The sequence below is a fragment of the Mauremys reevesii genome, linkage group 2, assembly GCF_016161935.1.
Source record: "Mauremys reevesii isolate NIE-2019 linkage group 2, ASM1616193v1, whole genome shotgun sequence".
In the NCBI taxonomy this organism is placed as follows: Eukaryota; Metazoa; Chordata; order Testudines; family Geoemydidae; genus Mauremys; species Mauremys reevesii.
Genome location: NC_052624.1, coordinates 147762466 through 147778744, shown reverse-complemented (window position 1 = coordinate 147778744; position 16279 = coordinate 147762466). Strand labels below are relative to the sequence as shown.

The window sequence follows — 16279 nt, the reverse complement described above, 5'->3', positions numbered from 1 at the left end:
TCGACCTCCTAAATCAAACCACATTTTATTACAAGCTGCTGCCAAGCAAGGGATAGCTAGAGTCATTTATAAAATGCACAAGAAGTTTATGAAGTACTTCAGGAGCAGCTCATTAATACAGTTTATTAAGCTTAAACTTTACTTCCAATTTAAAACAAACTTTCACTGACTGCAAACAATACCTCCACAGAGATGTGAATAACTTAAATACAAGAATTGATATTCCTGAGGAAGCTGCAGACTGCTGACTTACCTTCCACACCACTGGTCAATTCTTGCTCTCAGATAGCCTAAGTGTGAGGAGCTTTACTGCATAAGCCAGCCAGCAACTGAACAAGGAATGAAATTATGATGCCAAGGCACATGCAATCCTGTCCACCTGAAGCTCTCAGGTTAGGGAGAAAACTTGATTTCTCTTATTCAAGGACTATGGCCCTGGAATGAACACACTTTAATTTAGAGTAGCTTTCAGTGTGCATCAGCAAAGTTATCCTAATCAAGAATCAATCATGCCAGGTTCAGAATCCTGTTGCTGGTAGAGGACACGCTGGCTATTAATTCACAGAGCAAACCCACACTCAGGGTTTGTCTTCACTGACACACAGTTGTTTTTCTCATAGGATAACATGGATTACAATTCTGCTGCAAAAAACAAGGCGCTTCAGTTTTACTGTGAGAAACTCGATGTGGTCAATTCCAGGTAGAAGTACGGTGCAGACCTTGCCTGGCCACCTCACAGAAAACACAAGTGCCTTGTCTCCACTTTAGGATGTTACAGTAAGAACTGCCCTGCATTTATCATCTTGCTGCAAAGCAATCCTCTTTTTAAGCAGTGAAGACAAAGCTTGAATGACACTATCCTTTCCACGTTCTCACAGAACTAGGACCATGATGTTAGCCTCACTAAATGGGCACAAGCAACTTGTTTTGAACATCCTTGTTTTAGTGCTGGTAAAATGAAGTGCCAGGCTGAAAGCCCTGGAGATCAGTCTCCATTTCCCCACAGAGCAGGAACAGTTAATACAAGTCTCCTGGACATAAATGACAACATGTCTCCATGCTGAGCTCTGCAGTAAGGAGGTAGTCTCTGCTTCCATCCTCGGCCTCTGTGAGACTGCCACATAGACTGATAACCATGGTGGTCTGCAACAATCACCTGTCTCATGGGTAGTGGATAAGGAGCAATGACCTTGCTGACATTCAATTTCAATCTGAATAACCAACCTTTAGGCTTCCTAGAGCCACCCAGTCCCTCACCTGTTACATTTAGGAGAATACTAAGGTTAAAAACATGTTTAAAACAATGTAAAATGAAAATGATCACGCTAGATTTTGCTCCTCTTGAAGAATGGAAAAATTAGGCTATTAAATAGAACTGGTCCAAAGTTTTCCAGCTGAAGGTTTTTCTTTGGCACAATGCCAATCATCAAAATTGAAACATTCTGTAGAAACCTATCAATTTAGACAGATCTTGTGATGGAAAACAGGCAACCAGAAATCAGACTTCATAGGGAGCTGGGCAGCAAGCCAAAGAATTCTGTGGGAAATCAATCAAGTGGGATTTTTTCAGTCTATCCTTCCCATGGAGCTTTTTTAATTTGATCATTGGGGTGAAAGTTCTCAAAAATTTGAGATTTTTTCACGGGATGGAAAGGCTGATCTCTGGCCCGCTCTACTATTCAATTTCACTTTGGTTACCTTTCCAGGTATTGCCATGCTATGCTTTGGTTATAAACAACTGCAGGGGAAGGCATTCGTTTAAAACACAATTCCCTTAAGAGTTTAAACAATGCACACAACGTTTCTCATGGAAACCACCTAGTCAGTTTGGGTCCATATTTATCCTGGGTGTCCATTTAGAACTCGATAAGTCCTTTTAACATGGATGTCACAATATTTCAATACAGTAAAAGGGTGAGGGTTTGTTATGAAGGTGGTTAGGAAAAATAAAACTTTTAAAAACAGTCTCAATGTTAAAATTAATGATTCCTTCCTTTGTGTTTCCTGACTGGCAATTGGCCAGCGATGGGCACCACAGCAAAGGAATTAGAATGAATAAAAGACTCATTCTCGAATAAAGCTTCTAGATTAAAAAAAAACTGCACAGAGTGGATACCATATAGCACACTATCAAGTTCTTCCACCAGATGAGCTCCTCACATTAATATGGATAGTGACTCCTTTTGGGTCTGCTGAACGTTTTCATTTCATATGTTTCCTGTTGTATATAATGAGGATTTTGCACTGGAAAGTATGGTCCATTGTAACCACTATACTGTTTGTTATAAGGTAGGGGAACAGGGTAGTTGACAGGTCCCAAGTTGTAAGGGGGTGTTTGCTGGGCCAGGTTGGCTGTAGGGACACATTCCTTGTAATAAGCAGATCTCCCATTGTCGTAAACCCCATGGAAATTCCTGACAGGGTACAGGGCTCTGAAAGAGAAAGATCAAGGTCATTTACCTGGATGGACGAGATGTTCATGAGAGCTCAACTCTTGAAGCTCCTAAGCTACACCAGAGATCAACTGCACTAGCGAGGCATCAATTGTACTTTGACAGGCCTTATTAATCATGTTAAGACTCTCAGTCTCTTAATACTTTGCATTTACATAGATCCTCAGAGGGAAAAATGCTAAGATCTTTTACAAACATGAAGCTTTACAGTACCCTAAAGTGGTGGTCAAGTATTACTACTGCTTACCTCTTGTACGCAAGTCAACTGCAGCACAAGAAGTCTTCACAGAAGTATTCCCTTGCCTCCCACCCCTTCCAGTTTGTCCTAACAGGAGGAATAACCCCTCCTGCCCCCCATATTTTGGCCCAGAAGAAGTTATAAAAGGTTATGAAACATTCCCTTGGCCACTTGGGTTTGATTGTCAACCATACATAATACAGAACTGAACCTTCCAGTGTAACAGATTAACTCTCAAGGAGCATTCTTGTACTTTTATCTCTTTCAACTTACAAAAGCCAACCAGATATGTTTGTAACCCCCAAATCGTGAACTATGGAAGAATTAAATTCAGCCCAATAATCTAAGATTTAGGAAGAGGAACTTCACCCACACATCCATGAAGCAAGGACCAGAGAGGGTTACTTAAGAGGTGGGAGCTGCAGATGTGGTATCATATCATGACACTTGGCATTTGCACTTCCATCCCAGGAGTAAAGAGGAAGCCATTTACCTTTGTTCTCTTCTTCCTCCCTTTCCTCGCCAAGAAGGGAAGAGCCTAAGAGCAGGAGAAGAAGAGTTACAGCCTTATTATGACAAAGGCAATTCTGCACAAGAGTCACTGAAGTCTGAATCATAGGGTAGGGCCCTTCTTTGTGCTAAAGTATCCTAGAGTAGTAAAACTATTTCATTACCTCTACATTCATTTATTATGCACCTGCCACAATGTATCTAGGCACAGTGCAAAATGTAAATAATTGCCACAGAAGCAACCAGATCGATAGGTCTTGTCCAGACTATGGTTGAAACAGTCTTAGCAACTGAATTTAAACTCAGTTCCTAGACAAAAGTGAGTTTTGGGACCAAGATTCAAACTTGAGTGCCTGGCTTGCAATCTTGCGCTCCTGTTTACCTTTGTCACTTTCACAAATATACCTTTTCCCGTGATCCAATCCACTCTACCAGACCCGACGTTAGCAAAGAAAACTAAATACCAACCTGCCGTCTGCCAGCGGGAGCTGCTGTGAATACGGATGATATCCAGCTAATTGGAAATCCAAATTTGGTGCTGTGCTGCTTTGTCCTTTGATTAAATCAAATGCTAGTCCATCTGCAGCATGGTTCCTGAAACAAAAATGTTCCATTAGCTCAGCCCAAATCTACAGAATCACTCAATGAATCATAGAATATCAGGGTTGGAAGGGACCTCAGGAGGTATCTAGTCCAACCCCTTGCTCAAAGCAAAACCAAATCCCCAGACAGATTTTTGCCCCTACGGCCTAAATGACCCCCTCAAGGATTGAACTCACAACCCTGGGTTTACCAGGCCAATGCTCAAACCACTGAGCTATCCCTCTGAGGGATGTTTCTCAAGACCTGTGGTAACAAGGGAATGGGAGAAAAGGCATATCTGAGATTGTCTGTCCATGACAACAGGAGCGCATGGTCCTGGAAGCTGTGACCTATAGCTCCTCTGGAGAAATACAAGTGAAGCTTCCTGTTCATTTGGGACATGAAGAGATCCCATTGAGGTGTTCCCTACTAAGTGAACATCTAGCTCAGGATAGAGCTGAGTAACTCCCACGCATGGTTTGCAGAGAAGTGTCTGCTCAGGTTCTCTGTTGGGGAGTTTTGGGCATTTGGAAGGTATGTGGCTGGAACTGATGTGGTTTGTGATGCCCCAGTTCCAAAGCCTGACTCCTACGAAAAGGGGAAGACATCTTGCTGAAGCTGCAGGGAAGTTTTTATTCTCTTTACAGTCTCAGTGATAACTGCACCTCAAACCACTTTAAGAGGTGGGTGAGATTCCCATTTTAAAGATGGGGAAACTGAGGTACTGGGAGGCAGAGTGACTTGCCCAAGGTCACCAGCAGAACGTGGAACACAGCCCAGATCTCCTGGCTTCCAGTCCTTTTCCCTATCCACTGATCCCTGCTTCTTCATCAGCTAACAGGAGCTAAAAAGCTAAACTCAGGTCCATTAAATAGCTGACATGAGCTCATTATTCTCCATTCTAGCACTCAGACACAGATATCGAAACAGTGACTTACATTCTCATGGGGCCCTTCTGAAGGTCCTCAATATAGTTCTTCCTCTCTATAGAATGCCCTCGCGACCTGTTGAACACTACGAGGAGGGAAGAGTTAAGTTACATAGATATTTTACACTAGGCTACTCAGGACAGGGGATAGATCATGTGTTGGCAAAGCACTGAAGACACACCCCGTATAAGCAGTAATAAAGAACTCAGAATGATTTTAACTCCTTGGTTTTGACACTGAGCACACCCCAACTTATTACCAATAATTCAGTTAGGGTCATATGAGCACAGGTTAAGCATATAGGTATCGGAGGGTTGGATATTAGGCAGATGTCCTTTAAGGTGCAGAAGAGAGATGCAGACTGGAACGAAGGGACGCCATTTAAGACATCAAGGTGCAACTCCATTTCTACATAATGCCTCTTTGATGACAGCTCATGGTTGCATGAATGACCCATTGGGCGGAGCAGGTCTTCTCTTGTTTATAAAGAAGAACCACAGAGCTATGAACACCAGAGTTATGAACTGATCAGTCAACCACATACCTCATTTGGAATCAGAAGTACACAATCAGGCAGCAGCAAAGACCCTCCCACCCCCCAAAATAGCAAATACAGTACAGTGTTAACCATAAACTACTAAAATAATAAAGGGAAAGTTTAAGAATGATTTGACAAGGCAAGGAAACTGTGCTTGTTTCATTTAAATTAACATGGTTAAAAGCAGCATTTTTCTTCTGCATAGTAAAGTTTCAAAGCTGTATTAAGTCAATGTTCAGCTGTAAACTTTTGAAAGAACAACCGTGACATTTTGTTGAGAGTTATGAACAACCTCCATAACCCGAGGGGTTCATAACTCTGAGGTTCTACTGTAAGAGACGCAATGAGATGGTCTGGTAATGGAGCGGAACATTGCTCAATTTATTTTGCATTCCCACCCATAAGTCACCTGGGTTGGATTCACTGACATCAGTCTGGCTTAAGATGGATTCCAAGGGCACTGTAGCAAAAATCAATCCATCGTCACAATAAACCTCTTCCTCTTTGCCCTCCCATTTTCTATTATCCATCCACTCTTCCAATATTACATTTTCCTATAGTGCAAAACTGATCTTACAAGTTCTCCCTCTGTGCTCTTCTCCTAGAGCCAACCTCCTAGCTCTCCTAGAGCCTTTTGAATGCAAGCTATTAGCCAGTGTTTTGCCCCATAAAAGAAACAGGAAAAACAGTGATCTCCTTATACTTACGCTCTATAGCAACATTCGGTTCCATGCCTTCAACATCAATTAGGTACCTGAATAGAGCAACGTAATACATGAGCTCTAATTACGGGAATAATGCTCAAGAATGAAAGACAAACCTCTCTCTCTCTGGATGCTTTTTTTAGATTATGTATTTACAGGCCATGATGGGCTATCAAAGTACTTACAGCTTTTACAGCAGAGGTAAATTTCTGATTGCTATACCAAGGCTCATTCGCAAAAAACTTGCATGCCCTGGGAGCATCTGTACTTATCTGCCCAGAGAACTTCTAATCCTGGTCTGTTCATGAAAGCCAAGATTTTATATGGTCACTGGGCCCTTGACCAGTGCACTTTACATTAGAGTCCAGGATTAGCTATAGTGAGGCAGACATTGGATAAGTAATTTTCCCATCCCTTGTGCTACTAGAGAAATACCCATCTAGCACAGCTTAGCTACAAGAGTTTGAGATATCTCACCTACAAACAAGGTAACCAGTTCTGTTTAAGCCATGCGTGCAGTGAACTCCAATGAGTTTATCTATGAGACAGGAAATTCAAGTTACGCTTTTTAATAGAGTGCTCATTTTCAGGCAGGCAGTGGGCATCAGAAAGGAAAAGGAAGCAATTCTGATTACATTTGTTAGTCATTCACCGATTACGCCAACGTAAACAAATTAACATCTCTACCAGATTTTTTTGGTGAAACTCAGACCTGCAACGGACTGTTTAACAGCCAGGATTCAAACCAGGGTCTCCCACACCCCAGGTGAGTGCCCTAGCACAGTGGTTAAAGGTTTAAGGGGCTAGAAGCAGCAGCAGCAGCTCCACCACCACCTCCTTCCAACCATTTTAGAAATGGACAAAACTACTGGTGTGAAATTCACAAATAAGTCTGCGATTCTTTAACGGAGGTCACAGAAATCACAGATTCCAGGACTTTCCGCAGCCTCTCCAGGCAGCAGCTGACTTCAGAGCTGTTCTAGCAGCTGGCCCAAAGGTCCACAAGACCAGCTGTACCAGCCGCTGCTTGGGAGGCAGCTGGCTCTGGGGACCACCTGAGCAGCAGCCGGTGAGGCTGGTCTCACAAACCACCTGCGCAGTGGTCCTGGGGAGTGCTCTGGAGCCAGCTGAACCAGCTGCTGCTTTGGACGGCCCTGGGCAGCTGGCTCCAGGGAGCACCCAAGCAGCGGTCCTGGGAGTACCCTGGGGACCGCCTAAGCACCAGCAGTCTGGGGGGAGAGAAGGGGCGCTGGAGCAGCAGTCCCAGGAGCACTTGGAGTCTGTCTGGAGAGCAGCGGCTCGGGGGCAGTCAACCCCCAGCCCTGGAGCAGCAGGGCCCCAGAAGTAAAGATTTATCCATGGATATTTTTAGTTAAAGTCATGGACAGGTCACAGGCCATGACTTTTTATTTATTGCCCATGACCTTTCCATGACTTTTACCAAAAATACCCAGGACTAAATCTTAGCCTTATTCACAAACAGTTAAGTTGACCGAAACTGCACTTTTTGTCAAATAAATTTGTCCAAAAATTCATTTAGTGCTAGATGAAACCTCACGGTGCTTGACTATACTAATAAGAACATAAGAATGGTCATACTGGGTTAGACCAAAGGTCTATCTAGCCCAGTGTCCTGTCTTCCGACAGTGGCCAATGCCAGGTGCCCCAGAGGGAATGAACAGAACAGGGAATCCTCAAGTGATCCATCCCCTGTCGCCCATTCCAGCTTCTGGCAAACAGAGGCTAGGGACACCATCCCTGCCATTCCTGGCTAATAGCCACTGATGGACCTATCCTCCATAAACTTGTCTAGTTCTTTTTTGAACTCAGTGTTCACTTAACCATGAATCCAATGTTACTGCTACTGCCAAAGGCAACTGGCATTGTTGCCTTGCCATCCTCTTGGATCTTCACATGCCAAGATGAGACAAAACCCACATGGGCTACCAAAGGCAGGGAACTAATTGTACACAAGATTATACGAGAACTTCCCTAGCACACTGAAATCTACAAGAGATTGTGTTCATTATAGCTCGAGACATTTTAATTACAATGGAGTTTTTAATCAAGGGAAGCGGATAAGAATTAAAGGCCATCTATGCTCACCGTTATCTCTGTTCTCCCGTAAAAACTCTCTCACGGCACATTTAAATTTAAAAATTGTTTCGTTATCTGGTACTTCATGTCCAACTGTCAAGATCTTGGAGTAGCACAGTGTCTCTGGTAGCTCCTACAAAAAACAAAGGGGAATCCAACACATTTTTGTATGGACCATAAAAACCAAACATTTCTATCACTGAAAGGGTCCACGTGCTTTATAGAAAGCAAATCCTTCTATAGTTTAAAAACTAAATCTGAAAGGGCGCCTGTGAGATTTTAGTCTGGTAAGTGAAATCCTCCACAATAACTCAGGTAAGTTACAACAGCACCATATTGTCAGATATACCATGCATCTCCCAGAAGTGCTTAAATACAATTATGTATAAACACATGGAGTGAAATTTGCCTGAAACAATTCTTACAGTGAACCAGAACTGATGCAAGGGCTCTAATAAAACACACACCATAAAGAGTTCTGAACTAGAGTAGTTTTACACTAGACTATTATGGAGACTTTACAGCCCATATTTAGTAACAGTGATTCACAAGTGATTCACAAGTGACTACCAAGATGCAAAATCTGATAGCAACAAAGAGTTTGTTAGTCTATAAGGTGTGTCGAAGAAAAACTCAGTTCTCGCTTTTTTGTTTGGGTGCAGCAAAATTAAATACTTTATTATTTCTCCAGTAATTACCATGGAGGGAGAGAGTGCCATAGGACACAGGGTCCTGGACAGGTCTCTCAACTGGTAAACAATCACAGCAAGCCTTTATACCTTTTACAGACAATTTCTAACAATAATACAGACAGTAAAAAGCAACAACTACATTTTGTTTATACACAGCAAAAAGGCTTATCTTATTTGTCTCAATCCTAAGAAAAGCAAGCCTGCATTTTGGTTAGTGATTGCAAGGTCATAATAACTTTGTACACAGTTCCTGTCCTGTCGCCTCGCACTATCTTTGCTCCTACAAGTCTTACGTCATTAAGGTTACAGTATGGCCTGACTCTTGCTAACTAACATTCATTAAAATCTCTTCAAATCCTTGTTAATTATTTACTAGCTTCCACAGGTGCCACAGGACTTTGTCGCTTTTTACAGATCCAGACTAACACGGCTACCCCTCTGATACTTGGTCCTCCTAGTGACAACTGAGGTACCAACAAAAATATTTTTGACCAATACATTCCTTTGCTATTGTTTATTTGTCCCAGGTTTCCTTCCCATCTGTCTTTTACAAACACAAAGTGCATGTAGCAGAAGGGCTAGGGGAGTATTTTAAACAATTGTTTCCGTGTAATTATTGCCAACAATAAATAACAGTTTGAACTGGAATTCAGAAGCCTTTGTTTAGTGTTGCTGTGAGAGTGAAACAACAGAACATGGTAACATGTAGTCACTTACAGAGTCCACCATATTCATAGAAAAACTGAAGTCCACTTCATTCACTTGGGCATAGTGAGGGGATTTTTAGTCCTGATCCTGCTTTCAGATCCACACAGGCACAATCTTTCCCCAACCCCCATTACTATAGTATGCGAGTCTCACAATTTTCAATGGATTAATCCTCCCAATGCCTCTGAGATGGGAAACTGAGGCACAGGGAGGCTAACCAACATGCTCAATGTCCCACAGAAAAATCTGTCAGGGAGCAGAAGTATTGGGGCCTAGGATAGTTGTTACATCCTAACTTACCTCCGGTCCATAATAGCGCGTTGTGTATGTTAGATCAATGATCATGCCAAGTTCTTCTTTCTGTTCTCTAATTTTCTTAATGAGGTCAAAAGGAGAAAATCTGTCTTTTGGGTCAAGTCTCCATTCAAAACTCTGGCGAGAAATATTAATATTTAGTAGTATATCGTGCACAATTGCAGCACCCTATCCAAGAATCACAAGGCACTTTACAAATATAACACCTCACAACAGCTTTGGGAGGGAGAGTTCCCATGCACTCTAGGGACCACAATAGTAAAGACTTAAATCACCCACCCACCAACCCACAGCCCAATGGTGTACCCCCTAAAAAGGTAGGTGTGTCAGAATCTAGGTACCAAACAGGAAGAGGCCTCGGGCATAAGCAGATACATTAAATATTGAAGTGCCTTGATATTGATCTATTGAGAGCATCTTCTCCCTGACATTAGGGCATCAGATTGCTCAGCTGTGTTCCAAGAATCCCACATACTATAGTGATTGGAGCTCTCTACATGTAGACACATCTGACAGTAATCCAAGAGGATACACAAATGGCAGAGAAATGCATCTAAAGAGGTGGAGGTTCACCTTCAAACATTGCTGCTGGTGCCAGGCATATGGCCATCTGTCAGTATTCACAAGCTTACCATCCTATGCATTTTTAAATACGCAAGCATGGTAAAGAAATAAACAGATGAAAATCTCAGCATAGCAACTGTGATATTAACACAAGGAGGCAACAAGGGTCTTAAAAGCAGAATCATCTAGATACTTCTGATAAAGGAATAACAGCTACTACTTATATGGATAAAAAGGACAAACACCTTAGTAGCTGGGTACTCCAGGTGAATGAGGTGGGCCAGCAGCAGTAGCCTTCATATAATTCACTGGCTATTAATTTGAAAGTATTGGGACTAGTAGAAAGATCAAGGGAGACAGATTGCTGGATCAAATGTACTAGATTACAGACCAAGTCAGTTCTGCATATTTAAAGGAGTGATTAGACACATGTATCTTTATAGTGGAAAAAGATCTTTCAACAACATTATTGTCACAAACGGCTAAATTTATCACAAAGCAAATACGTCATGATCTATTTTTAATTTCCAAACTCCAGCTGAAGTGATGGTGGCACAATTTGCTTGGATGCAGATTACCACATTTTTGTCAGTTTTTTTTTTTTTAATAAGAAGCTCTCTGATGCCCATCAAAATGATACATGAAATTCATTTGAATGACAGTTCCCATGGTATGATGCTCCATATGTGGAACTCACTATCCCACAATACTTTATAGCAGAAGGATTCCAAAAAAAACCAGCCCCACTGTGCCTAGAGAGGCCACATAAAATCACCTATGGCTCAAGTTTTCAGAGCCATGGGTGACTACCACCTCTAAACATCTGGCCACTCATGTTCAACAAGCTTGGTGAGAAATCTCCAGGAGCTGTTACTTAAAGCACAATGGTAGCAAAATAAAGGATACTGCAGTAGCTTTAACTCAGTTTACTTCTTCTAAAGTTTTAAAGGGTGATGGTCCCATCAGGCTTTTATTTTCTATCCCAAAAAGTTATAATCTCCAAATTTTCCTTTATGTTTTCATTTAGCATAAATAAAATTTAGGCCACGTCTACACCAGGAGTACTTTACCAGTATGGGAATAACAGTATACCACATGGACAAAGCATTCCTTGTGTGGATGCAGTTATACTGGCAAAGCTGTGCTTTGTAATGATATCATAAAACTGCATCACACAAGTGAAACAAGCTATACCAATAGAAGTGTAGTTGGTATAATTGCATCTACACAAAAGACTTCTGTTGGCCAGTTCTTGGTGATGGGGTGTAAAGAGATGTGATTCTCTGAAAGAATACTGTGGCGTAGACCTGGTCTGAATCGCCTGAATGTTCAGATAAGTTCCTCTCAAAGAGTGCAAACATTGGAATAAAGTTCTCCCCTCAACACATCCAACCTGAACATCTTTGAAAAATCCCTGCTCTGAGATCACTAAATCCATGTTTTCTGTTAGTTAAAAACTGCAGATCCGAAACAACCCCAAAAGAGCCCAAACTCAATAATCTTTCACTTACCTTTTTTAAAGGAACTTTGAAAGCGATGAACCTAGTACCCGGCATTCTTTGTCCAAGTGGGAGATAGTCTGTCCATCTAGAAGAGAGATGTGATGATTAATGCCACAACTTCCCATAGGTGGAATCTTGGGGAATGTCTACAATGCAAAGTTGTTGATAAAACTTGTATTTCACAGGTACTTAAAAAAGCCCCCCCACGAAAGACAAAAGTTTTGCTGATGAAAATGGCAGTGTGAATGCAGTTTGTGTCGGCAGAAGCGCTCTCCTGCTGACAAAGTGAACGCCGCTCGCAGGGCTGGAAGTATCTGCCGTGCTGACAAAGTACTGACAAAGAGCGTTTACGCACGCTGACTATTCTAAAAGCTGTGTACTGTAGACAAAGCCTTGCCTTTTACATTCTATCTTCATTCCATGCCTCCCTATTACTGGGCCTTATTTCCTTCCTGCTGGCAAAGCTTCTTACAAACTAATACAGATGTATTACCAAATCCCAATTTCTCTGGGTATGGCTACACTGGCGAGTTGCAGCGCTGGAAAGCCTCCACCAGCGCTGCAATTAGTAAGTGGCCACACCTGCAGGGCACTTCCAGCGCTGCAACTCCCTGGCTGCAGCGCTGGCCGTACACCTCACTCAGCATGGGGAATAAGGATTCCAGCGCTGGTGCTGCAGCGCTGGTCATCAAGTGTGGCCACACACCAGCGCTGTGATTGGCCTCCAGGGTATAAGGATGTATCCCAGAATGCTTTTATAAATTACTCTCTTTGTTTTGTTATGCAGCCTCTCTTTGTTTTGTTATGAACGAGCTCCTGTTTGCTGTGATCATCTGTACCTGGCTGTAAACAATCAAATGAGAGGCAGGCAGGGAGGGAGTGAAACAGTGGGGTGTCGTGTTGGCTGCAGGCTGTTTGCAATTAAGAGTTAAGACTAAGGGGTCGGAAACATGTTCTGATTTTTCAATGCAGGAAGCTAAACACACAGTGTTGGCTCCAAAAATCCCCTCTCTCTTTCCCCCCGCTCCCTGTCACACTAGACCCCACTCCACCCCCCTCTTTTGAAAAGCACCATTGCTGCCATTTGAACGCTGGGATAGCTGCCCATAATGCAGCACTCCCAACAGCGCTGCAAATACTGCAAATGTGGCCACACTGCAGCGCTGGTAGCTGTGAGTGTGGCCACACACCAGCGCTAGCCCTGCACAGCTGGATGACCAGCGCTGCAAACTACCAGCGCTGCAAACCGTAAGTGTAGCCATACCCTCTGTGTCAACTAATCCAGATCAGTTAACATCACTGATGGAGCCCTTTAAAAAATAATTAAGGCCCAGCTATTGAAATTAGTGCTGCAACCCCCTTGCTGTATATTGCAAAATCATTTTATTGCCAAGGGAAAAACCTAGAACAGGCCAAGTCACACTTATTTCAACCCCCCTTCCCCACATTCTATTGGGCACATGTACAAGTAGTAAAATAGTCATCAGAAATGCAAATCACTAGCCACAGTTCAGACAGCGTTTTGCACTCAACGCAGGGTTACATGTGATAAACGTGAGAGTAAAACTTACTGGTGTCCTGATTTCATAGCAGTCTGCCAATGATTTCATACAATTTACAGAGACCCTCCCAAAGGAAACATGCGGACAAAGGCTCCGTTACTGTTGTGTCCAGCCCGCTACACGCAGCCCCAGACACTCTGGATAGCAGGGGGGATGAACCTGAAGGGTCTCAGCCGCCGCCCCACCCCGGATAGGGCAGGATCCCAGAAGCTCTCGGCTCAGTGGATTCGGGGAACGGGGGATTTCAAGTCCCTGATCTCCCCTGGAAAGCGAGGCGCCACCAAGAGCTCCCTGGTCGGGGGGAGGGGGAGGCGGTTGCTTTCAACGTGGCACCATTTGGAAAGAGGCGGGGGAGGGGCTCCAGGTAACACCGACCCCCGCCCGCCAGGCCCCGGGGCCCGCAGGAGTCTCGCGCCGGCGCAGAGGGGAAGGGCCCCGGCTGGGGGAGCTGGTCTCACCTGTCCGGCAGGCGGGTCTTGCCGCTCCCCGGCATGGCTCCGGCTCCGCCCCGGCTCCCCCAGCGAGGCCCCGGCCCCGCCCCGCCGCCCAGCGCCGCCCACCCGATACCCAGGCCGCGGCGCGCCGCCAGAGACGCTCCCAGCTCGGGGCCCCGCAGAACCCAGCCGGCGCTCGGCGCTTCCGGTTCCCACGACCTCACGCAGGGGACGTGACCCCGCCACGCGCACGGCCGACCCCGCCAGCGTGCCCCGCCCATTCTGACATCACGGCCGGCCCCGCCGCGCCCCTCCCGCCTTTTGGCCCCTTTGCCCCGCCCATTCAGCTAGCCCTGCCCCTTAGGAAAGCCGCGGGTTGCGGCGCGCGGAGCCTCGACCCCGCGCAGTAGGGGCCGGCCCAGCCTTTACCCACAATCCCCCTGGGGCCCAGCCCTGGCACCTCCTCCTCTGTGACCCACAATCCCCCTGACCCAGCCTAGCCCCCTCTTGTCTGTTACCCCGAATCCTCCAGGCCAAGCCCCAATGTCCTGTTCTCTGTTACCCACAATCCCCTGGGACCCAGCCCAACCCCAGCACCCCAGTCTCTCTTACGCTGATTCCCAGATGCCTACCTAACTCTAGCAGTAGGTTCTAAGGATACGTCTCCTGTACACTGCAGTTAGAGTCCTGCAGCTGATTCAGGCTGTTCGGGTTGGGTTTAAGGGGCTGTTTAATTGCGGTGTAGATTTTTGGGCCTTGGGCTGGATCCCTGGCTGTAGACCCTGCAAAGTGGGAGGATCCCAGAGGTTGGGCTGCAGCATTTTTAAAAAAGCTGCTATACTGGATGACTGGAGGGTACCAAATGTTGTACCCATCTTTAGAAAAGGCACTAGGGGTGTTGTCAAGTCAGTCGGAGTGGAGGGGACTCAGCACGTCTCAGACTAATGACCCCGTAGGGTATCTGTTAAGTCTTTTGAGAGTCTCTGATGGCCAGCTTTGTCTGTCTTTCTGAGGTGTTGTAGCCATGTTGGTTCCAGGATATTAGGGTAATATCTTTTATTGGGCCAGCTTCTATTGTTGAGAGAGACACACTTCCAAGCTTGTCTCTCTCACCAACAGAAGTTGGTCCCATAAAATATATTACCTCACCTACCTTGTCTCTCGCAGGAAATTGATCATCTAATGAGCCTGATCCAGAAGGATGATTCCTGCACAGTGTTCCCACTCATCCCAAATATCAAGCAGCATAAACCACTCCTACTCCCAAATGTGCACACACAGTCCAGTGCAACACAGAGGAATGGTGTGTCCCTCTGCAAGGAGCGATGTCCTTTGCTGGAGCCAGACCGGGTGGCAACAGCAGCCAAATAATGTCCTGATGAAGAGACAGTGGACGGTTCCATGGCAGTTGGGAAACAGCAGTTGCATTCAAAGGGATAGAGAGGAACAGCGGCTGGGGGGGTGCCTCAGGCAGAATCTGAGGTGGGGTGCCTCAGGCAGAATCTGGGGCGCAGGAGAAAGGATTCCCATATTGTTTGCCAAGTGTGAGAAATAAATGAGAGCTGACATTATAGCAGTGATTGCAGGGGCCTAAATGTCCTGGTGAGTTCCTGGCCTAAGGGAAATGGGGATGAGTGGGTGAAAGAGACGGGGATTTCACCCACTCCCCCGTAGAGACAGCTAGAGATAAGGGATATACCCAGCAGTGATGGGCAGAATAGGGACTGAGGGATTAGTGCAGAGGGAAAGCAGGATTGGTTTTGGAAAAGAAACCTAATAAACCTGGTATCTGGGCATGTTGTGACAGTCAGGTATAGACAGAGCTAGTGGATTGCAGCTTTAAAGCTACATTCCATACCGGGGTGTGTAATACAAAGGAAGGAGATGCTTCTTGCTCTGCTACATGCAGAGAGGGCAAGAGTTTGGCAACGGATGAAAATTCAAGAACCCCTCTATGACCTAGCTCCCAACCTGGTGCTGCTAGTGCATTTAATCTGGGCCACTGATTCCTGCCCTGTAGCAAGGGACTGTCCAGGGGAAATGAGTGGATTAGACAGAACATTAACAGGGAGGGATAAGGAGGTAAAAGTAGTGTGATGTATTGGGTGCCGGAGAAATGGAAGGGAGAGAGCCAATGGGACAATGGGGTGGAGAGAGGGGAGACAGCTAGGATGAGGAGAGGAGGGAGGAGACCATATGGGTTTGGAGATCACCAGGAGAAAGGAGAAGACAAGAGGAAGGAGAGAGTGCAGGAGAGGCAGAGAAGGAGACAAAGAGCTCAGTCCCCCACGCACCACGCCTCTTGGCAGACAGAGAGAAGGGATTTACCTTTCAGGAAAGGCGACAAGGGGTGGCAGGAGATATGGGGAAGCTCAGCTCACCCCAGTCACGGTAAGAAACAAGGGTGCCCGTAAGAGATGGGGGCTGGTCCAAACACCTCTTATCTACAGG

General features: G+C 45.1%; 2 protein-coding genes across 5 annotated transcripts in view; one reads left to right on the top strand and one right to left on the bottom strand.

Moving 5' to 3' along the window:
- DUSP11 (dual specificity phosphatase 11) lies at nt 1-15210 on the bottom strand. Of its 3 annotated transcripts, none has more exons than XM_039524197.1 (10): nt 14982-15210; nt 11842-11917; nt 9752-9883; nt 8061-8184; nt 6432-6492; nt 5958-6004; nt 4722-4797; nt 3670-3795; nt 3185-3229; nt 1-2432 (listed from the first exon to the last, which is right to left on the bottom strand). In XM_039524197.1, exons 1-10 carry the CDS (start codon nt 15005-15007, stop codon nt 2162-2164), a joined length of 984 nt encoding a protein of 327 aa, XP_039380131.1. In that variant the 5' UTR covers nt 15008-15210; the 3' UTR covers nt 1-2161. The 3 variants fall into 3 exon arrangements, with proteins under 3 accessions (XP_039380131.1, XP_039380130.1, XP_039380132.1); XM_039524196.1 differs by lacking the exon at nt 14982-15210 and adding an exon at nt 13853-14032; XM_039524198.1 differs by lacking the exon at nt 14982-15210 and adding an exon at nt 13404-13435.
- Nucleotides 14282-16279, top strand: part of C2H2orf78 (chromosome 2 C2orf78 homolog) — a 15161-nt gene continuing 13163 nt past the window's right edge. The window contains exons 1-2 of one of the 2 annotated variants that reach the window (XM_039524191.1): nt 14282-14472; nt 14996-15430. Coding sequence is in view for 1 of the 2 variants with exons in the window: in XM_039524189.1 (XP_039380123.1) it covers nt 15925-16219 (295 nt within the window). In the remaining variant the exon portion in view is untranslated. The other variant, XM_039524189.1, reaches the window with a different exon arrangement.

Excerpts from the sequence above, each read along its gene's own strand:
- DUSP11 (XM_039524196.1), bottom strand. The coding sequence starts at position 13,887 with ATGCCGGGGAGCGGCAAGACCCGCCTGCCGGACAG. Across the intron at positions 6,493-8,060 it reads ACGGGAGAACAGAGATAACG|ATAAACTCATTGGAGTTCAC; the intron begins GTGAGCATAGAT and ends CCTGTCTCATAG. Across the intron at positions 3,230-3,669 it reads CTCCCGCTGGCAGACGGCAG|GCTCTTCCCTTCTTGGCGAG; the intron begins GTTGGTATTTAG and ends TCCTGCTCTTAG.